The sequence below is a fragment of the Tamandua tetradactyla genome, chromosome 4 (assembly GCF_023851605.1).
Source record: "Tamandua tetradactyla isolate mTamTet1 chromosome 4, mTamTet1.pri, whole genome shotgun sequence".
NCBI classification, from domain to species: domain Eukaryota; kingdom Metazoa; phylum Chordata; class Mammalia; order Pilosa; family Myrmecophagidae; genus Tamandua; species Tamandua tetradactyla.
In genome coordinates this window covers 113,913,868-113,938,333 of record NC_135330.1, presented here as the reverse complement: position 1 = coordinate 113,938,333, position 24,466 = coordinate 113,913,868, and the positions used below count along the sequence as shown (strand labels likewise).

The following is a 24,466-nucleotide window of genomic DNA, read 5'->3' as shown; positions in this document are numbered from 1 at the left end:
CTCTAGTGCTCATGGAACATTCTTCAGGTTAGATCACATGCTGGGGCACAAAACAGACATTTACAAATTTAAACACATTGAAATTATTCAAAGCATTTTCTCTGATCACAATAGGATGAAGCTAGATCTCAATAACCACCAAAGAATGAGAACATTCCCAAATATACGGAGATTAAATAACACACTCTTAAACAACCAGTGGGTCAAAGAAGAAACTGCTAGAGAAATCAGTAGCTATCTGAAGATGAATGAAAATGAGAATACAACTCATCAGAACTTATGGGATGCAGCAAAGGCTGTGCTGAGAGGGAAATATATTGCCATAAATGCCTATATTAAAAAACAAGCAAGAGCAAAAATTGAGGACCTAACAGCAAACCTGGAGAAATTTAAGAAAGAGCAGCACACTAACCCCAAAGCAAACAGAAGAGAAATAACAAAGATTAACACAGAGATAAATGAATGGGAGAACAAAAGAACAATAAAAAGAATCAATAAAACCAAAAGTTAGTTATTCGAGAAAATCAATAAAATTGATGGGCCATGTTCTAGTTTGCTAGCTGCCGGAATGCAACACACCAGAAACGGATTGGCTTTTAATAAAAGGGGATTTATTTTGTTGGTTCTTCAGAGGAAAGGCAGCTAACTTTCCACTGAGGTTCTTTCTTACGTGGAAGGCACAGGATGGTCTCTGCTGGTCTTCTCTCCAGGCCCCTGGGTTCCAACAACTTTCCCCGGGGTGATTTCTTTCTCCTTTTCCAAGGGCCCGGGCTGAGCTGCAAGTGCTGAGATGAGGAATGCCAAGCTGCTAGGCTGTGCTACGTTGGGATCTCTCATTTAAGCACCAGCCAATTAAGTCAAATGTCACTCATTGCAGCAGACACGCCTCCTAGCCGACTGCAGATGTAATTGGCAACAGATGAGGTTAACGTACCATTGGCTTAAGTCCGCAGCAACAAGATTAGGTATGCTCACCTGGTCAAGTTGACAACTGAATCTAACTAACACAGGCCATTATTGCAAGACTGACAAAAAAAAGAAGAGAGAGGATGCAAATAAACAAAATCAGAAACGAGAAGAGCTGCATTACCACAGTCCCTGAAGAAATAAAATAAATTATAAGAGGGTAATATGAACAATTATACACCAATGAACTAGACAACTTAAAGGAAATGGACAAAATCCTGGAGATACACAAACAAGCTACACTGACTCAGTAAGAAATAGAAGATCTCAACAAACCAATCACAAGTAAAGAGATGCAATCAGTCATCAAAAATCTTCCTATAAAGAGAAGTCCAGGGCCAGACGGTTTCACAGGGGAATTTTATCAAACATTCCATAAAGAACTAACACCAATCCTGCTTAAACTTTTCCAAAGAATTGAGGAAAAAGGAACTCTACCTAACTCATTTTATGAAGCTGATATCATTGTAATACCAAAACCAGGTAAAGATGGTATAAGAAAGGAAAACTACAGACCAATCTCCCTAATGAACATCAATGCAAAAATTCTCAATAAAATATTTGCAAATTGAATCCAACAGCACACTAAAAGAATTATACAACATCACCAAGTGGGGTTTATACCAGGAATGCAAGGATGGTTCAATACGAGAAAATCAATTAATTTAATACACCACATCAACAAATTGAAAGGGAAAAATCACATGTTCATCTCGATTGATGTTGAAAAAGCATTCGACAAAATTCAGCACCCTTTCCTAATAAAAACACCCCAAAAGATAGGAATCAAAGGTAACTACCTCAATATGATGAAGGGAACATATGAAAAAAACGAAAGCCAGCATTATACTCAATGGAGAGAGACTGAAAGCCTTTCCACTAAGATCAGGTAAAAGACAAGGATGCCCACTGTCACCAATATTATTGAACATTGTGCTAGAAGTTCTAGCTAGAGCAATCAGGCAGAACAAAGAAATAAAAGGCATTCAAATTGGAAAAGAAGAAGAAAAACTCTCATTTGCAGATGATATGATACTACACTTGGAAGATCCTGAGAAATCTACAGCAAAGTTATTTGAGCTAATAAACAAATTTAGCAAGGTGTGGGATACAAAATTAATGTGCAAATATCAGTAATATTTCCTATATCAAGCAATGACCTAGCTGAGGAGTCGGTTAAGGAAAAAATTCCATTCAAAATAGCAACTAAAAGAATCAAGTACTTAGGAATGAACTTAACTAGGGAGGTAAAGGACTTGTACACAGAAAACTACATTACACTGCTAAAAGAAATCAAAGGAGATCTAAATAGGTGGAAAGACATTCCCCACTCATGGACAGGAAGGCTAAATATAGTTAAGATGTCAATTCTCCCCCAATTGATCTACAGACTCTACACAGTACCAATCAAAATTCCAACAGCCTACTTTGAAAATTTGGAAAACCTAACTACCAAATTCATCTGGAAGGGAAAGAGACCTTCAATAGCTAAAAGCATCCTAAAAAACAAGAACAAAGTGGGAGGATAATACTTTAAACTGTATTATAAAGCCACAGTGGTCAAACAGCATAGTACTGGCACAAAGATAGAAGCACTGACCAATGGAATCCAATTGAGAGTACAGAAATAGATCACCAAGTTCATGGTCAACTGATTTTTGACAAGGCCCCCAAATCCTGTGAACGGGACAAAATAGTCTTTTCAATAATTGGGCATGGAAGAACTGGATATCAATAGCCAAAAGAATGAAAGAGGACCCCTATCTTACATTCTACACAAAAATGAACTCAAAGTGGATCAAACACCTAAATACAAGAAGTAGCACCATAAGGCTTAGAAGAAAATGTAGGAAAACATCTTCAAGACCTAGTAATATGAGGTAGCTTCCTAAACTTTACACCCAAAGCACAAGCAACAAAAGAAAAAATAGGTAAAAGGAAACTCCTCAAAATCAAATGCTCCTGCACCTCAAAAGACATTGTCAAAAAGGTGAAGAGGCAGTCAACTCAATGGGAGAAAATATTTGGAAATCACATATCAGACAAAGGCTTGATTTCCTGTATATACAAAGAAATCATACAACTCAACAACAAAAAGAACAAACAACCCAATTATAAAATGGGCTAAAGATTTGAATAGGCATTTTTATGAAGAGTAAATACAGATGGCTCAAAAGTACTTGAAGAGATATTTATTTTCTTGGCTATAAGAGAAATGCAGATCATGACTACAATGAGATACCACCTCACACCTATAAGAATGGCTGCTATTAAACAAATAGGAAACTACAAATGTTGGAGAGGATATGGAGAATCTGGGACACTTATGCACTGCAGGTGGGAATGTATAATGGTGTAGACACTATGGAAGACTGTTTGGTGGTTCCTTAGGAAACCAAATATCAAGTTGCCCTATGACCCAGCAATAGCACTGCTTGGTATATACCCAGAAGAGCTGAAAGTAATGACACTGCTGATTTGAAAGGATGTATGTACCCTAGAAAAGCCATGTTTTAATCCTAATCCCATTTTGTAAAGGCAGCCGTTTCCTCTAATCCTTATCTAGTATGTTTGAAACTGTACTTAGATCATCTCCCTGGAGATGTAACTCAACCAACAGTGGTTGTTAAGCTGGTTTAGGTGGAGACGTGTTTCCCCCATTTGGGTGGGTCTTGATTAGTTCACTGGAATCCTATAAAAGAGGAAACATTTTGGAGAAAGTGGGAGATTCAGAGAGATTCTGAGAGAGCAGAATGACGTAGCCATGAGGAGCAGAGAGTCCACCAACCAGCAACCTTTGGAAATGAAAAAGAAAATGCCTCCCGGGGAGCTTTATGAAAAAGGAAACCAGGAGAAAAAGTTAGCAGATGACACCATGTCCACTGCATACCTTTCCAGATGATAGAGAAAGCCTGACCGTGTTCGCTATATGCCCTTCTCACTTGAGAGAGTGCCCCTGAATTTCATCGGCCTTCCTGAACCAAGGTATCTTTTTCTGGATACTTTAGATTGGACACTTCTATAAACTTGTTTAAATTGGGACATTTTCTTGGCCTCAGAACCACAACTTATTAAATTTCCCTTTTTAAGGTCATTTTATTTCTGGTATATTGCATTCCAGCAGCTGTTCTAGTTAGAACAGACACAAACAGACATTTGCACACCAATGTTCATAGCAGCATTATTCACAATCACCAAAAGACAGAAACAATGCAAAGGCCTATCAACAGATGAATGGATCAACAAATCATGGTATATACATGGAATGTTATGCAATAGTAAGACAAAATGATGTCCTGAAGCACATGACAAGATGGATGAGCCTTGAGGACATAATGCTGAGCCAGACACAAAAGGATAGATACCATATGATTCCACTTTTATGACCAGGATAAAGGTATAATGAAAGGCCAATAATACAGAATATAGGGGACTTAGAGATACACAGACTTAGAGATACTTAGAGATGGGTGAGCCATTGGCTAATGAGGTTGAACTCCAATGTAAGGGAACAGATAGGAGTGAAGGTGGTTCTCTAGTGGGTCTGTAAGTAATATTACCATATTGAAGGTGAACGAGATTGAAAGGGGTTGTATAGACCTACGTGTCCCACTGATTAACACTAGAAATAAGAATTAGTTCTCTCAAGAATTACTTCAAAGATACGACTCTTGTATAAAGAGTATTTAAGTCCAGGGTAGAGGGGGAAAACTGCTATTGCATGCTATGAGCTATGTTCAAAAGGAAATCATCAGCACTATCACAGCAACAGCAGAGGTAAATAACGGGGTGAGGGACAAGTGTTAAGAGGAGGTTTAGATTTCCTATTTAGCAAAGGTGTGTTTATTGGTTTTATTTCTCTTGGGAACAATGAAATTACCTAAAATTGAGAATGTTAATGGACTGCAGACTTTGGGCCCTCTGCATGATGCCCAATGAATATACGTGACTGAAGGATGCACTGATGGAGAAGTAGATAGGTGAACGATGCTGTATATTTATAAACAAAGGCTCTACTGCTACAAAAAGGAACAAAGTCATGAGGTGTACAATAATGTGAATGAACATGTGGGATATTTGCTGAGACAAAATAAGCAAGAAACAAGAAACAAGAATGGTATGGTCACCTTTAGAAAATGCTTATAAGAAAACAAGGCCCTAGACTATAAGCTTTTAAAGCAGACCCATTAAGTCTGGAGTGGTGATTACTATTTCTGGATTTTGGAGAGGCTGTTTTATATATATAACCTGTTTAGAGATAAGAAAGAAGCCGAACAAGTTGGGGTTAAAATAATTCAGAACATAGGGGTAAGGAAGATAGTGGCTATATTATACAACCACACATTCTCTTTGAGACCAATGGAAGAAAGGTTTATTTGGTCTAGAACTGAAATTTTCTGTAGTGTATAATGTAATTCAACCTATCTATATAGCTCATTTGAACAACTGAAACACAGGGAGCACAGAATAAGAAAGATGTCATTTAAATCTCAGGTAGGACATGAGATTTTGTTGGTTTGTCCAGAGTGACGCCCCGATGAATCCCAGAGTGATTCAATCAGTGAGTGGAAAAGTATTTGCAAAGCCCCCTTCGGAGAATGGTCAGAATGGGGAGAAATTCAACTTCCCCAAGTTGAATTCTTGATATTCTCACAAGCGGAATGGACACCCAAAGCTATAGGCTGAGCCCCCAGTCTTGGGGTTTGTTCATATGAAACTTAACCCCACAAAGGATAGGTCAAGTCTACTTAAAATTTAGGCCTAAGTGGCTTCTGGGTCAAGATGGCGGCTTAACAACGTGCGCATTTTAGTTCGTCCTCCAGAACAACTGCTAAATAACCAGAAACAGTACAGAACAGCTCCTGGGGCCACGTCAGTGACCAGACACACAGCGTACCGGCTGCGAGCACCCCCCAAAACCATGAGTTCCCAAAGCTGCGGCAGCCAGCGCCCCTCCCCCACAGGCCACTTCCCAGAGGGGAAAGGAAAGGACTTTACCAGCAGCAGTGACTGGGTACAATCAAACGCCAATTGTGGAACTAATTAACAAATTCTGACTACTAAAAATAGGCCCCCAGCTTAGGTGAACCCGGATCAAAGCGGAGGTTGCTCATTTTTGCCCCGGCACCAAGGGGGCAGGACTGACAGAAAAAGGGGGAAAAAAAAGAAGGAAACAGGTTTTTGTGGCTGTGTATCTACAAAGGCTTGACTGCCTCTGGATACAGCGGCAGGACTTTTCAGGCTGCAACTGCCCCAGGCATAGGCAGAAGTGAGCTCTTTTGGGGGCTTATCTGGAGCCTGTGCCTTCCCCAGGGGAGGGGTGAAGGCCCACCCAGGTGGAATCCCTCCATCAAGGAATTCAGACACCAGTGCTTGGTAATTTGAAGCCATTAAAACCAGCCTACAACCTCTCCTCTGTCTCCAACAAACCCCCAGCCAAAGTTAAAGGTACCGCATCATCTTATGCTGGTGGGACCTGCAGTCAGACAAGCGCCACATACTGGGCAGGATAAGAAAAACAGAGTCCAGAGACTTCACAGGAAAGTCTTTCAACCTGCTGGGTCTCATGCTCAGGGAAAACCGACGCAGGTGACTCTTTCCTCCTGATAGGAGGCCAGTTTGGTCTGGGAAAATCTGGCTGGGGTCTATAATATCTAAGCAGACCCTCCTAAGTGTGTGTGGGGGAAAGGTACCACACAAGCAGGGCAAGAAACAAGAAAACAAGAACTGAAAAATTCTCCTCTGTTAAACAAAACTTAAGCTAAAGGTTCAGATAAAGCTGAACAGAATGTCAAAGAACAGATAGACAACAAATTCATCCAGCAAGAAAACCCTAGATAAAAGAAGTGAAAGCAATCTCCAGAATAAACTAATTAAGGTAATTAAATGCCAAGACGCCAGCAAAAAATAACAAATCATACTAAGGAAATTGAAGATATGGCCCAGTCAAAGGAACAAATCAACAATTCAAATGACATACAGGAGCTGAAACAACTAATTCAGAATATACAAACAGACATGGAAAACCTCATCAAAAACCAAATCAATGAATTGAGGGAGGATTAAAAAAGGCAAGGAAGGAACAAAAAGAAGAAACTGAAAGTCTGAAAAAACAAATCACAGAACTTATGGGAATGAAAGACACAGTAGAAGAGATGAAAAAAACAATGGAAACCTACAATGGTAGATTTCGAGAGGCAGAACATAGGATTAATGAACCGGAGGACAGAACATCTGAAATCCAACAAGAAACAGAAACTATAGGGAAAAAAATGGAAAAATATGAGCAGGGACTCAGGGAATTGAAAGACAATATGAAGCGCATGAATATATGTGTTGTGGGTGTCCCAGAAGGAGAAGAGAATGGAAAAGGAGGAGAAAAACTAATGGAGGAAATTATCACTGAAAATTTCCCAACTCTTATGAAAGACTTAAAATTACAGATCCAAGAAGTGCAGAGTACCCCAAAGAGAACAGATCCAAATAGACATACTCCAAGACATTTAATAATCAGAATGTCCAAGGTCAAAGAGAAAGAGAGGATCTTGAAAGCAGCAAGAGAAAAGCAATCCATCACATACAAGGGAAGCCCAATAAGACTATGTATAGATTTCTCAGCAAAAACCATGGAGGCGAGAAGACAGTGGGATAATATATTTAAATTATTAAAAGAGAAAAACTGCCAACCAAGAATTCTATATCCAGCAAAATTGTCCTTCAAAAATGAGGGAGAAATGAAAACATTTTCAGACAAAAAATCACTGAGAGAATTTGTGACCAAGAGACCAGCTCTGCAAGAAATACCAAAGGGAACACTAGAGACAGATACGAAGACAGAAGAGAGAGGTGTGGAGAAGAGTGTAGAAAGGAAGACTATGAGTAAAGGTAAAAGGAAGGAAAATTAGATATGACATATAAAATCCAGAAAGCAAAATAGTAGAAGAAAGTACTACCCATACAGTAATAACACTGAATGTTAATGGATTAAACTCTCCAATCAAAAGACACAGTCTGGCAGAATGGTTTAAAAAACAGGACCCATGTATATGCTGTCTCTACTCAAAGGTCACAAGGCCAAGGACACAAATGGACATTTACATGTTTATAGCAGCATTATTAACAATTACCAAGTGATGGAAACAGCCAAAATGTCCATCAACAGAAAGTTGACTAAACAAACTGTGACATTTACATAAGATGGACTATTATGCAGCTGTAAGACAGAATAAAGTTATGAAGTATGTAACAACATCAATGGACCTTAAGAACATTATGCTGAGTGTGATTAGCCAGAAACAAAAGGACAAATACTGTATGGTCTCACTGACATGAACTGACGTTAGTGAATAAACTTTGAATATTTCTTTGGTAACAGAGACCATCAGGAGATAGAAATAGGGTAAGATATTGGGTGATTGGAGCTGAAGGGATAAAGATTGTGCAACAGGACTGAATATAAAATCTCAGATATGGACAGCACAATACTACCTAACAGTAATGTAATTATGTTAAAACACTGAATGAACCTGCATGTTAGAATGACAGAGGGAGGAGGACTGGGAACATAAATGAAATCAGAAAGAAAGATAGATGGTCAAGATCGAGATGGTATAATCTAGGAATGCCTAGAGTGCATAATAATAGTGAAATGTACAATGTACAAATTTAAGAAATGTTTTTGCCTGAGGAAGAACAAAGGAATGCCATTATTGCAGGGTGTGAAAATAGATGATAATTAATACTTTAAAATGTCACCTTATGTGTGAGACTAAAGCAAAAAATATTTGTTACAAAATTTATATTTTGACTAGAGCATTTCCTAATATAACTCATGTAGATAGTTTGACTGAATGTCATAAGTACTTGGAATCTCAGGTAGCACATGAGATTTCGTTGGTTTGTCCAGAGTGATGCCCCGATGAATCCCAGAGTGATTTGATCAGTGACTGGAAAAGTATTTGCAAGCCCCCTTCAGGAAATGGTGAGAGTGGGGAAAAATTCAACTTCCCCAAGTTGAATTCTTGATATTCTCACAAGCAGTGTGGACGACCAAAGCTATAGGCTGAGTCCCCAGGCTTGAGGTTTGTTCACATGAAACTTAACCCCACAAAGGATAGGTCAAGTCTACTTAAAATTTAGGCCTAAGAGTCACCCCCAAGAGAGCCTCTTTTGTTGCTCAGATGTGGCCTCTCTCTCCAGACAATACAACAAGCAATCTCACCACCCTCCCCCTGTCTATGTGGGACATGACTCCCAGGGGTGTGGACCTTCCTGGCAATGTGGGACAGAAATCCTAGAATGAGCTGAGATTCATCACCAAGGGATTGAGAAAAACCCTAGAATGAGCTGAGACTTAGCATCAAGGGATTGAGAATACCTTCTCGACCAAAACGGGGAAAAGTGAAATGAGACAAAGTGGCAATGGTTGAGAGATTCCAAACAGAGTTGAGAGGTTATCCTGGAGGTTATTCTTACTCATTAAGTATATATGACCTTGCTATTCAAGATGTAATAGAGAGGCTGGAGGGAACTGTCTGAGAATGTAGAGCTGTGTTCCAGTAGCCATGTTTCTTGATGATGACTGAACAATGATATAGCTTTCACAATGTGACTGTGTGACTGTAAAAACCTTGTGTCTGATGCTTCTTTTATCTACCTTGTCAACAGATGAGTAGAACATATGGAATAAAAATAAATAATAGGGGGAACAAATACTAAAATAAATTTAGTTTGAAATGCTAGTGATCAATGAAAGCGAGAGGTAAGGGGTATGGTAGGTATAATTTTTTTTTGTTTTCTGTTTTCGTGTTATTTCTTTTTCTATTGTCTTTTTCTTTTTCTCAATTGATGCAAATGTTCTAGGAAATGATGAATATGCAACTAAGTGATGACACTGAATTACTGATTATGTATGTTAATGTTTTATTTGGTTTGTTAAATTTTTTTAATTAATACATTTAAAAAAAAAAAGAAAGATGTCCTTTAATCCTGTATAGATTATTATAATGCTTGGATACATTCTAGAATATATTAAGCAGATAATCAAAAAGTATTGGCAAAGTACCCTGAGGGATGGGAGAAAAATATGGAACTACTAAACCTTACCATCAGAATCTCCTGAAACTGTGTCAAACTTTAGGGACATTCAAATCAATAAGCCCTGCCCTTGATCAGGAGGCTTACTTCTGTGAAGCTTATATAGATAGCAGAGAAGCTTAGACTACCCAGGGCATGCCTAAGAATTACTCCTGGAGGACTTCGTTTGTTGCTCAGATGTGGCCTCACTCTCTCTAAGCCCAACTCTGCAACTGAAATCATTGCGCTCCCCTGACATGACATCCAGGGGTGAAAGTCTCCCTGGCGATGTGGGAGATGCTTTCCAGGGATGAATCCAGACCTGGCACCATGTGATCAACAATTCCATCCTGACCAAACGGGGGAAAAGAAGTATAATTAATAAAGTTTTAGTGGCAGAGAGAGTTCAAATAGAGTTGAGAGGCTACTCTGGAGGTTGCTCTTACACATACTTTAGGTAGACTTTGCTACCTATCATAATCTGCCAACCCTCACCCAGGACCATTCTAGCCAATCCTAAAGAACATCTAGGGCAATATACAAGATTCCACAAGGGTTCCAGGCACTAGAGTAACTTTCCAGAAACCTACAATCTCCAGATGGGTCCCTGGTTCAGATAAGTCCTGGGGCTAGCCCAGCCTCTCCAGAACATTAGATAGTTCCATCTTCCTACCTCATATTAGTGACAGACCCCCCCAATATGAAAAATTTTAGAATCACCATAGCCCAAAGACTCCTAATGAGAGGGATGGGAAGATCAAAGGTGATGGTAGAATTAATTACACATAAAAGATAGGATTTAACAAATGAATATGAATGCTGAATCATTAAATTGATATCTCTTTTAGTCTCCAGTATTTTAGAGCACTTAGAAGTAAAAACCTAAAATTGTAAAATTGTAACCCATGTCAAAGTCTGAAATCTGTTCTACAACTAATTGTGGTAATGTGCTTTGAAATTGATAGCTTTTTTGTATATAAGTTATTTTTCAGAAAAAAGAAGGGAAAAAAGTTGATTGTGATGATAAAATAATATTTGACCCTTATAGCCTCATATATTCTGGAGCAGCTAGAAGGAAAAGTATGAGAGGATCATATGGTAGCCCATTACAAATTCTGGGATCTATCCTGTAACTACTTGTTGAATAGTGCTTTGAAAACTACCACTTTTTTATTTCTTTGCTTTGTATATATGCTATACTATACAATTTAAAAAGTTAAAAAAAATGATTTATGTTCCCATTTTGGACCCTCACTACAGATAAAGGTATAAACATATAAGCCAAAACAAAATTATTTTGAGCTCTCTCATTCAGTTGCTTCTTAGAGTCGAGTGAATGCTTTCTACCCCTGAGGATGAAAAGTATCTACTATTGCTTCTCATGTCTGAAGTGTCTGTTGAGGTTCTAGATAGGGGCATAAACGAAGCAAGATACAATCATTATTTATTTGATGTGTCATGAGACTGATACAGATGCTGAAAATAATTCTTTAAATAGAAAAAACAGACTTCAGTACTTAACAAAGCTAACTTAACAAAAATAAAGCAACAAAGACTATTTAACGTCACAAAGTCCTTCAAAGGTTCATTTAAAGAATTACATAATGTGCAAATTGATAACTTACTGATTACAACAGTACTCTTCAAATTTGTATTTTGAGTATTTTAGTGAAATGAAAGTTATATTTAGGGACCAATGGTATTTTATCACCAAGGTCACACATTGAAAATCTGAAGAAGTGGGCTCTCTCTAAAGTTGTTTGAAAGAAAAAAAAAATCAGTTCCCAACAGTAGAACTCAGTGCTCGCCCAAAATGCCATCTGCCATTTCTTCTTCATCTGCAAGGATAAGAAGCTCTCTCTTCTAAATCTTCTCCCACACCTCAAGTATCCTAGACTAGATACAGTTTTTTTTTTCCCTATGTACACTCAGCCTTTACATTTAGCCTCTGCTAAATGTTTTATCAATCTGTGGAGTCAGACTCCTAAATTCAAATTCTGGCTCTACAACTTTATCAGTACGAGTCAGGACCTCATTTCTCAAATAGGAACAGCAACAGTTCCTATGAACACTGTCATAATGAGGAAAAGAATTAATACACATAAAGCATTTAAAGCCTAGTAAGAACCATACTCAAGCGTTAAGTCAGTATTTAGATGTTCATTATTTTCCTTCCTACTTTTATTTTATACTTAGTCCAATATTTTCTCATGTCAAGATCCTTTTCCATCCTAATATGGTCAATGAATCAGTTAACCAACTCCATTCCTCACATCCTCCTCTCTCCCCTGATATCTTGCCATCCATAGTTGCAATAATTTGCTAAACAGAGCCTATTGGCAAGTCCTTGGAGACCTCACTCCAGCATTCACAAAGCATAAATACTGACTTCCACTGAAATTACTGCTGTATAGTCCACATAATTGGGCTTGAATCTTATAGCATAACCACAATCAAAACAATTTGCTCTCTGTCCCCAAATACCCACCCCAAGACTCAGAAAAGATGTCTGAAGTGAAGTTTTTTAATTAGATACCCCCATTAAAAAAACAAAAACAGAAAGCATCGTTCTACTTTTTTATATATTTACCACTAAATTTTCTATGAAAAGTCACCTTCAGCATCGTTCTCCATATACTTATAAATGTGTCATCTTTCTGTTCAGCTTACCAGAATCACTGTTTGCCAAAACACCAAGGGGATCTGCATTTGCGTGGGGTGGACCTTCAAGTTTTGAACCACATATGAGATTGCTTGATCCAATAGTTGCTTTTTGAGCAGCACGATCATTTTTCCATTTGTGATGTTTGCCAGGACTTCTGATCTTTGCCATTTGTGAACGTCTGGACATCCCCTTCATCTTGCTAGAATAAGAAAAATACAATTTTTAATATAAAGGGCACTTACTTTTCAACAAAAAAAAAACAGAAAAAGTCTACTGAATGTAAAAAAAATCCTAGCTGTCAAACCAGTCATTTGTGGCCTAGTACACTAAAAGACAAGAATAAAATAGCTCAATTGTTTCCAAATACAGAGAACCTCTAAGGTAGAACTCTGAGAGTATAACATAGCACAATATATTATACTTTATCAATTCTAAGAGGCACATCTGATCCCTTACTTTAATCCCTCTGCAATTGAGCCATACTGTATAATCAACAGCAAGTTAACTGACAGCCTTCTTTCAATATTAGTACACATAAAACAAAGGCGCTTCTTAAACTCACGACATACATTAACTCTTGTTTATTCTTGTTTGACCTTTATGACCACCTTTTGAAAAGGATTAGAAAGGTAGTATTCTATTTTACAGGAAGATAAACCTAAAGATCATAGACATACAAATTAAGTGTCTTTTCAACCTACTTAACTCTTCTGAAAGTGTTTCTATTTCTTAGAAAAAAAATGAAGTGTTCATGTGAGCCTCTTATAATCTAAACTCTGTATGGGGGGAAAAAAGACCATTAAAAAAAGGTTTATACATACACATTCTCAGTAGACAATAACATCAGGTATTCTTTGTAGGGACAGAGTTTTCACAAAGATACTTGTGGGGTTTTTCTGGTTTGCTATATATCAAGCAAAGTACTTACATTTTTTTCATTAATAATGGAGGTTAGGAGTATTTTTCAAAGTTAATATCAAAACAAAGTAGATGCTAAAGCAAGAAATATTATAAATAGGGATATTTCTTGATGTTAAAAGGGTCAATGAAACAGGAAGACACAATCCAAAATCTGTATGTACCTAACAACAATTATTAGAATAATTCTAACAATTATTAGAATAAGAAAGAAAATAATGTGCAACTGTATTCCAGACGTTCAGAAAGTTATACATGAAAGATGTTTTTTAAAGAACCCCTCAAACCAAACATCTAAAGATAAAAATCACAATGAGATTAAAAAAATATTGTAAGCAAGTAATGAAAGATTAGACAGTTCATCAAAAACATCAGTGAATTTGAAAACACAGCAAATGCAACTATCCAAAACGAGATGCAGAGAGAAAAAAAAATGTTTTTAATTAAAAAGATCAATCATTGAGCTATGGGACAAATTCAAGGAGCTTAATACACATGTAACTGGAGTCTCTGAAAGGGGAAGGGACACAGAGAAAAAAATATTCAGATACACAGTGGCCAAAAAATTTTCAAGTTTCTTAAAAACTATAAACTCATATACCCACAAGAGACTCAACAAGAAAAATGAAGAAAACGAAACCAAGGCACATCATATCCAAATTTGCTCAAAACAAGTGATAAAGAGAAAATCATAAAAGGACGCAGAGAAAATAATCCATTTTATATATTATATTTATTATATTTAGAGGAACAAAGGTAATGATGACAACAGATTTTTTTTTAATTGAAAACAATGCAAATAAGTTGACAGTGAAGCAAGTTCTTTAAGTGGAAAGATGACTCTAAAAAAGAGAACAAAGAACACCAGAAATGGTAACTACACAAGCATCCCAACCCCCAGTCTACTTCATTCTTCAGCTGGCCACCCTCTGGCGGTGGCTTGTCAAGATCAGCAGGTAAGCCTAACAGACTCCCAGTTGACCCCAGATGCCTGAGCAATAAAAACTTACTGTGGAGTGGGGAAAACACCCAAAAAGACAAAAAATATCCATTAAGAGAGTAAAAAGGCAAGACACAGTTGGGAAAATATATCTAGAATACATATATTCCAATACTAAAAGGACTTGTATCTAATATACACAAGTAACTGCTAAAATCAAGAAAAACAGTCCAATTTAAAAATGGTCAGAATTGAACTGGCACTTCAAAAAATTGAATAGCCAATAAGCATATGAAAAGATGCTCAATGCTATTAATAATGAGGGAAATGAAGTACACACCCACCAAAAAGGATAAAATTAAAAAGTGTGACAATACCAACCACTGGTCAGAATAATTAGATGCAGTTAGGAGAGGTGCAAACTGGTATAATCACTTTGGAAAACTGTTTGGCTGAATTTACTGTAGCTAAATATATACATACCCTACAATCTAGCATATGTAAATGCCCAATGGAAATGTACTTATGTCCCAAAAAGACATGTACAAGAATGTTCAGACTTTACTTCCAGCCCAAACGAGAAACAATCCAAATATCAACAACAGAATGGATATACATTCCCACAACTTAGTTCTATACAGCAATAAGAACAACCTACAACTGCACACAACAATATGAATGAATCCCAGAAAACAATTTTGAGTCATAGAAATCAGACACCAAAAGAATATAAACTACTGTTCGCATTTATTCAAAATTCTAAGAACAAGCAAAACAGATCTATATAGAAATCAGAAAAGGGGATATGATTACGGGGAAGTAGCAACTAGGTGGGGCTTGTGGGAGTTTTTGAGCGACGAGCTTAGTCGGTTCCCGTGTTTTAATCTGTATGCTGCCTATATGGGTATGCACATATATATGTATGTGCATGTAAAAATTCACTGAGTTGTAGATTTAAGACTAATTTTACTTCAATAAAAAAGGAAATAAAAATGAAAAAATTCTGAGAATATACTATGAAGGTGAAGGAATTGGAGGAAACAGGATGTTTCATACACTGCTGGTGAGAAGATGAAACAGCAAAACTTCTATGATGGCTGCTTGGCAGTATCTAGCAATACTAAATATATCTTTTGACCTAGCAATTTCACTTCTAAGAATTCATCCTCAGAAATTTCTGCAAATGTACCTGTGTAAAATGTTGTGTACATAAGGACATTAATAGCAACTTTTTATTATTAAAGATGAGTGACAAATTAACTGTCCATTAATAGGAAATTTGTTAAACACACACACAAACACCATTGCACATCCTTAAGTATGAAGGCATCTGACACATCCTTGAAGGATGAGAAAGTTTATTGTATATTAATATAAGATCACTGTGCTGGTTTGAAAGGATGTATGTTTCCTAGAAAAGTCATGTTTTAATCTAAATCCCATTTCATATAGGCAGAATAATCCCTATTCAATACTATATGTTTGAAACTGTAACCAGATCATTTCCCTGGAGATGTGATTTAATCAAGAGTGATTGATAAACTGGATTAGCTGGAGTTCTGTCTCCACCCATTTGGGTGGGTCTTGAGAAGTTTCTGGAGTCCTATAAAAGAGGAAACATTTTGGAGAATGAAGGAGATTTAGAGAGAGCAAAGCAGAATAACACAGCCATGAGAAGGAGAGTATACCAGCCTGTGACCTTTGGAGGTGAAGAAGGAAAATATCTCCTGGGGAGCTTCATGAAACAGGAAGCCAGGAGAAGAAGCTGGCAGATGATGCCGTGTTTGCCATGTGTCCTTCCAGATGAGAGAGAAACCCTGACTGTGTTCACCACGTGCCTTCTCACTTGAGAGAGAAACCCTGAACTTCATCAGCCTTCTTGAACCAAGGTATCTTTCCCTGGATGGATGCCTTTGATTGGACATTTCTATAGACTTGTGTTAATTGGGATATTTTCTCGGCCTTAGAACTGCAAACTAGCAACTTATTAAATTCCCCTTTTTAAAAGCCATTCCGTTTCTGGTATATTACATTCCGGCAGCTAGCAAACTAGAACAATAATCTCCAAGTATACTGTCTTGCTAAAAAAACAAAGTGTAGAACACTGTGTCAAAAGGGTGTGGGGAAATGGTGCAAGGGTAGTTCAGAGGTAGAATTTTTGCCTGCCATGCGATGTGGAAGCCTGGGGTTCGATTCCCAGTCCATGCTCTTCCCCTGCCAAAAAAAAAAAAAAGCAACAAATGGTGTTGCAATAATAGAATAGTCACATGGAAAAATAATGCAATGTGACCCCCACCACACAGCATATAAAAAAGGGGGGAAAACATTATATCTATGTGTGGTATACATAGTGCATCTCTGGAAGGACGAAACGAGATAAAAAGGAGAACTGTTCAGCTGGGAGATGAAGAAAGAAAGAGCTTTTTCACTGTATATCTGTTTGAAAGCCATGTGAATATAGAGTATTACTTACTAAAAATATAATCAAACTTTTAAAACGTTAAGTTACAAAAGCAAAGATTTTGGAATTGAAGTGCAGAAATTTTAAGATTCTGGTGTATCCCCTTTTCTTTTATTTTTAAGTATACTCAATTAAAGTAAGAATTATAAGAACGCAAGCAATTTCAAGGAACTTACCCATACTGTGTTGTTGTCAACACTGCTCCTGTCTTTTCCTTTTCAAGTTTTAGCTTTTTCTTCCTTTCAATATTGGCCATAGTTGGGTAATTTCTGGAAAATAACAAAAGTTAATCCTAAAAAGGATTTTAGAGTTCAACTTTAGTTAAGTGACCAAGCTTAAGCTACAGTTAGCGACTTCTGTTTAAATAACAACAAACAATCATTATAAACTTATAATTGTGCATACAATATTTTTTTAAGGGGAAAAAGTAGACTTTAACAAGCTACTCAAATTGGAGATCCCTACCATTCTGCAAACTTTGTTACCAATCTGGAGTTTCCACTAGAAATTAAATCAAATACATCTCTAATCACACTATTTAGCTCAGATTACCTTTTAGGGGTGGTGGTGAAGGAGGGTGTGGGCGGTAGAAAGGAGTGGTGATGGAAACAATGTATTTATATTCAACTTTATAGTAAAAGCTCCTTATCTCTTTGCAGACCAGGCCTTTGAGTAGCTTTGGACTAGAAAATGCTATCTATATATACATTTTTCATTTTTTATATAAAGCACTTATTTAAAGGTATGTTAAAAGTCTAACTAGGAAGGCACATAAGCTTCTCTTTCATCTCAGAAAAAACTCCAGGAAAAAATAAACTCCAAAAATGATTCATTGAGATCTTATGTATTTGTAAAGAATAAAATTCTGTCAGAGTAATTTCACTGTGTTCTATCATGGGGGAAAAACTGTAAGACTGACAAAATATTTGATGCAACTCCTTGACTTCATCAAGGCTTAGAATTAAATCACATATAACAGGCTCAAACTGATAAAATCCATCGACTTGGTGGGGGTACCCATAAGTATTACAAGAAAAAAAATGTAAGAGTATTCACTAGTTATACAAATACATGCTAGGTATATTCAAAGTTACAAAACTGAGGAAGAGACAGTTCTCAAAGAATCTACAATCTACCTGAAAGGATAAAAGCACATGAATAGCTATAACATAGCAAAATATAACAAGTGTCCAAAAAGTATACAGATTGGAGGTGGGAAGGATAAATCATATGTAGATGGAGGGAAAAAAAAGAAGAGAATATGAAAGAAATTGGTCTTTTAAAAAGTGGATATGCTGTCAGTAAATAGAAAATTAGAAGGAAAACGTGCAGTGTGTTGTAAATGGTACAAATTGTAGACTAACTAAGGTCCCAGGAAGTGAGAGATATATTTGGGGAAGCAAGTGGTTCATCTTGTATGAAACATAATAAAGTTATAGGAAAGCTGAACAGAAAATGTGTATCGACTGTCACATTAGAAAGTTTATATTTAATTCAGCAGGCAATGGGGAGCCAATGAAAGTTAGAGGTAGGACTAGGCACACGTCAGGGACACAATTAAATCTGACAGCAATGTGCAAGATGGATCGCTTTGACAAAGAGTTCTTTGTTGCTTGACACATCGTATGGGGAGCAGATCCTAGGAGTATAAAAACCAGAAGGACCAGTAATATTATGAAGATGATGGTGTAAGGTATCCCAGTAGCATTTCCTCTTAGAGAAAGCTAAAAAAAAAAAAAAAAGGTAGATGAGTAGTGCTAGTCTCTCCCATGCTCAGTTCTACACAGTTTAAGAGACACACAGTAGCAGTCTCTGGCCCAGGCACTTCCTGCCATGATTGCTGACCACAGAGCTACCCACGGCAATGACTTAAGAGTCCCATACACATTCAGGCATGAAGCCCCAACATCAAATAGTCCCAAGGCAAGGCCCTAGTGGTTGGTATATATATGCATACAAAGTGGTCCCCCAGAAATCAGTAATCTGCAGTGGAACTATTGGCAAATTGTGCACACTCTCAGCCCAGTTCCAAATTTCTGGTGCACCTACACGATAAAGCTTGGGTATTTTTTAACACTGACTCCATCTGGCTCCATAGGTCTGGATCCCCTTTGTGGAAGCAGAAAAACTGCATGTAAAGGGAAAACTGAACTGCTCTAAGGCAGAATGGACCCAGGGCTGAAAGTTGGAGTAAAAATATGGCCTACAGGGCAGAGAGGAGCTGAGAAAATCATACCCAAGGGAGAGAAATATTTGAGTAAAACAAAAGAACAATGCAGGACTCTGGGAAAAGGAAATTCTCTCCTGGAAGGGTGACAGACACACATAATAGGTTAAACATAAAAGCTATTACAAATGCCCAGGACAAAAGGCTGATGTAGAAAGACCTGAGAAAATCTGAAACATTAAACACAGGCTTTTCTAAATGTTCAGTATAAAGTGGACCAAATGTTAAAGGAGTACCTTAATACACAGCAAAGCCACACTAAAACCCGACCAAGAGAAAGAAACTGGCTTACAGAGCTAGCACATCAAAACAAATGCCTAGGTAGCAATAAAAAATCACAAGCCATACAAATAAATAGGAAAAGAAGGCTTAGTCCAGGGAACCAATTAAAACTTCAGAGGAAATAGTGTCAGTGGAACAGCTGAAACTGTTTAGTCAAATCTCCTAGGTCAATTCAAGAAGCTAAAGGAAAATATGGATAGAAACAAACTAAATATGCATATAGAACTAAAGGATATAAGGAAGACAATGTGTCAACAAAAAGAAGAAACAGAAAGTTTAAAAAGGTACATAACAGAACTTATGGGCATAAAAAACACAATAATGGGGATTAAAAATACATTAGAGGCATTCAAAAGCATGTCTGAACAGGCAGAAGAAAGAATCAAGTAAACTGGAAGATAGGACAAAAAATACACAGTCAGGAGAGCAGATAAAACAAAGGAAAAAAAATTGAGCAGAGCCTAAGAGATCTGTGGGACAACATGAAACACGCAAACATACATTAAGGATGTCCCAAAGGAGAGAAAAAGTAAAAGGGCAGAAATAACGGCCACAATTCCCCAAGTCTGATGAAAGACATACATGTCCAAGAAGCTCAATGAACTCCAAACAGGATAAATTCTAATAGACTTACTCAAAAACATATACTAATTAAAAAGATGAATGTCAATGGTAAAGAGAGAATTCTGAAAACAGCAAGAGAAAAGTAATTCGTCACGTAAAAGGGTGCCAATTTCTCATCAGAAACCACAGAGGAAGGCAGACATACCTAAGGTACCGAAAGAGAAAAACCGCCAGCCAAAAATTCTTCAACCGACAAAACTGTCAAAAATAAGGGAATTTAAGACACTCACAGATAAACAAAAACTATGAGCATTCATCACCAAGAGATCTGTCCTAAAAGAAATGCTAAACGGAGATCTTCAGGTTGAAAGGAAAGGACAGAAGACAGCAGCTTGGAGCAATATGAAGAGGTGAAGATCTCCACTGATGGAAATTACATGGTGTATTGGTTTGAAACTGTTACATAACCCAGAAAAGCCATGTCCTTCTAATCCATTCTTGTGGGTGCAGATCCGTTGTGGGAAGAAACAAATTCCATTTACAATTGCAACCAAAACAATAAAATATTTAGGAATACATTTAACTAAAGAGACAAAAGACCTATACAAAGAAAATTACAAGAAATTGTTAAAAGAAATCACAGAAGACCTAAATAGATGGAAGGGCATACCGTGTTCATGGATTGGAAGACTAAATATAGTTAAGATGTCAATTCTACCTAAATTGATTTACAGATTCAACGCAATACCAATCAAAATCCCAACAACTTACTTTTCAGAAATAGAAAAAACAATAAGCAAATTTATCTTGAAGGGCAGGGTGCCCCAAATTACTAAAAGTATCTTGAGGGAAAAAAAATGAAGCTAGAGTTCTCACGCTGCCTGACTTTAAGGCATACTATGAAGCTACAGTGGTCAAAACAGCATGGTACTGGCATAAAGATAGATATATCGACCAATGGAATCGAACAGAGTGTTCAGATATAGACCCTCTCATCTATGGACATTTGATCTTTGATAAGGCAGTCAAGCCAACTCACTTGGGAGTGAACAGTCTCTTCAGTAAATGGTGCCTAGAGAACTGGATATCCATATGCAAAAGAATGAAAGAAGACCCATATCTCACACCCTATACAAAAGTTAACTCCAAATGGTTCAAAGATCTAAACATTAGGTCTAAGACCATAAAACAGTTAGAGGAAAATGTAGGGAAATATCTTATAAATCTTATAATTGGAGGCGGTTTTATAGACCTTACACCCAAAGCAAGAGAACTGAAGAAAAAAAGAAATAAATGGGAACTCCTCAAAATTAAACACTTCTGTGCATCAAAGAACTTCATCAAGAAAGTAAAAAGACTGCCTACACAATGGGAGACAATATTTGGAAACGACATATCAGATAAAGGTCTAGTATCCAGAATTTATAAAGAGATTGTTCAACTCAACAACAAAAAGACAGCCAATCCAATTACAAAATGGGAAAAAGACTTGAACAGATACTTCTCTGAAGAGGAAATACAAATGGCCAAAAGGCACATGAAGAGATGCTCAACGTCCCTGGCCATTAGAGAAATGCAAATTAAAACCACAATGAGATAACATCTCACACCCACCAGAATGACCATTATCAACAAAACAGAAAATGACAAATGCTGGAGAGGATGTGGAGAAAGAGACAAACTTATTCACTGTTGGTGGGAATGTCAAATGGAGCAACTGCTGTGAAAGTCAGTTTGGCAGTTTCTCAAAAAGCTGAATATAGAATTGCCATATGACCCGGCAATACCATTGCTAGGTATTTACTCAAAGGATACAAGGGCAAAGACACAAACAGACATTTGCACACCAATGTTTATAGCAGCACTATTTACAATTGCAAAGAGATGGAAACAGCCAAAATGTCCATCAACAGATGAGTGGCTAATCAAACTGTGGTATATACATATGATGGAATATTATGCAGCTTTAAGACAAAATAAACTTATGAAGTATGTAACAACATGGATGGACCTTGAGAACATTATGCTGAGTGAGACTAGCCAAAAACAAAAGGACAAACATTGTATGGTCTCACTGATATGAACTGACATTAGTGAATAAATTTGGAATATTTTGTTGGTAACAGAGACCATCAGGGGATAGAAATAGGGTAAGATATTGGGTCACTGGAGCTGAAGGGATACAGACTGTGTATCCCTTCACAGTCTGAAGTCTGAAGGACTGAATACAAAATCTCTGAAATGGACAGCACAATACTACCTAACTGTAATACAATTATGTTAAAACACTGAATGAAGCTGCATGTGAGAATGATAGAGGGAGGAGGGCTGGGGGCATAAATGAAATCAGAAAGAAAGACAGATGTTAAAGATTGAGATGATATAGGAATGCCTAGAGTGTATAATAATAGTGACTAAATGTACAAATTTTAAAAATGCTTTTGCATGAGGAAGAACAAAGGAATGTCATTATTGCAGGGTGTTGAAAATAGATGATATTTAATATTTTAAAATGCACTTTATGTGTGAGAATAAAGCAAAAATGTTTATTGGTTACAAAATTTATATTTTGACTAGTGCATTTCCTAATATAACTTATGTAGATAGTTTGATTGAACACCGTAAGTACTTGGAATCCCAGGTAGGACATGAGATTTTGTTGGTTTGTCCATAGTAATGCCCCGATGAATCCCAGAGTGATTCGATCAGTGAGTGGAAAAGTATTTGCAAAGCCCCCTTCGGGGAATGGTGAGAGTGGGGAGAAATTCAACTTCCCCAAGTTGAATTCTTGATATTCTCACAAGCAGTGTGGACAACCAAAGCTATAGGCTAAGCCCCCAGTCTTGGGGTTTGTTCATATGAAACTTAACCCCACAAAGGATAGGTCAAGTCTACTTAAAATTTAGGCCTAAGAATCACCCTCAAGAGAACCTCATTTGTTGCTCAGATGTGGCCTCTCTCTCCAGCCAACACAACAAGCAGACTCACCACCCTCCCCATCTACATGGGACATGACTCCCAGGGGCGTGGACCTTCCTGGTAACATGGGACAGAGATCCTGGAATGAGCTGAGATTCAGCATCAAGGGACTGAGAAAAACCCTAGAATGAGCTGAGACTCAGCATCAAGGGACTGAGAAAACCTTCTCAACCAAAAGGGGGAAGAGTGAAATGAGACAAAGCGTCAATGGCTGAGAGATTCCAAACAGAGTCAAGAGGTTATCTTGGAGGTTATTCTTACACATTAAATAGATATCACCTTGTTGTTCAAGATGTAGTGGAGAGGCTGGAGGGAACTGCCTGAAAATGTAGAGCTATGCTCCAGTAGCCATGTTTCTTGATGATGATTGAACAATGATATAGCTTTCACAATGAGACCGTGTGAATGTGAAAACCTTGTGTCTGATGCTCCTTTTATCTACTTTATCAACAGAAGAGGAGAACATATGGAATAAAAATAAATAATAGGGGGAACAAATGTTAAAATAAATTTAGTTTGAAATGCTAGTGGTAAATGAAAGCGAGAGGTAAGGGGTATGGTATGTATAATCTTTTTTTTCTCTGTTATTGTTTTATTTCTTTTTCTGTTGTCTTTTTATTTCTTTTTCTAAATCGATGCAACTATTCTAAGAAATGATGAATATGCAACTATGTTATGATATTAAGAATTACTGATTGTATATGTAGAATGGAATGATATCTTAATGTTTTGTTGTTAATTTTTTTTTAATTTATAAAAAAAAATTCACATACCGTGAAAAAAAGACGACAATGAGATAACACCTCACACCTATAAGAATGGCTGCTATTAAACAAACAGGGAACCATAAATGTTGGAGAGGATTTGGAGAAATTGGAATACTTATTCATTGTTGATGGGAATGTAACATGGTTCAGGCACTGTGGAAATCAATTTGGTGTTCTTCAGAAAACTAAACATTGAGTTGCCCTTTGACCTGGAAATACCAATACTCAGTGTATACCCAGAAGAGCTGAGGGCAGTGACATGAACAGACATTTGCATACCAAAGTTCATAGCAGTACTATTCATAATTGCCCAGAGATGGAAACAATCCAGGGGACCATCAACAGACCAATGAATAAACAAAATGTGGTATATATATATGATGGAATACAATGCAGCATTTAGACAAAATGATGTCCCAAAACATATGACAATGTGGATGAATCTTGAGGACATAATGCTGAGTGAAATAAGTTAGACACAAAAGGACAGATACTGTATGATTTCATTATTATGCCTCTGATAAAGATTCCAGTGTTGTGGAGTAGCTAGAAGGAAAAATCTGAGTTGAGGGCATGGCAGCCCATGACAAACTCTGGGAATTGTTTGTTCTGTATGTAGTTG

The 24,466-nt window shown here is 37.2% G+C and overlaps 1 protein-coding gene across 1 annotated transcript in view; it reads right to left on the bottom strand.

Annotated features, from left to right (window-relative positions):
• The window catches only part of NUFIP1 (nuclear FMR1 interacting protein 1), a 78,557-nt gene that overhangs the window by 35,737 nt on the left and 18,354 nt on the right, over positions 1–24,466 (bottom strand). Inside the window, exons 6-7 of the mRNA XM_077158287.1 lie at positions 17,202–17,294; positions 12,712–12,905 (exon numbers count right to left, since the gene is read on the bottom strand). Coding sequence (XP_077014402.1) covers positions 12,712–12,905; positions 17,202–17,294 — 287 coding nt within the window. The remainder of the gene's footprint in view (positions 1–12,711; positions 12,906–17,201; positions 17,295–24,466) is intronic.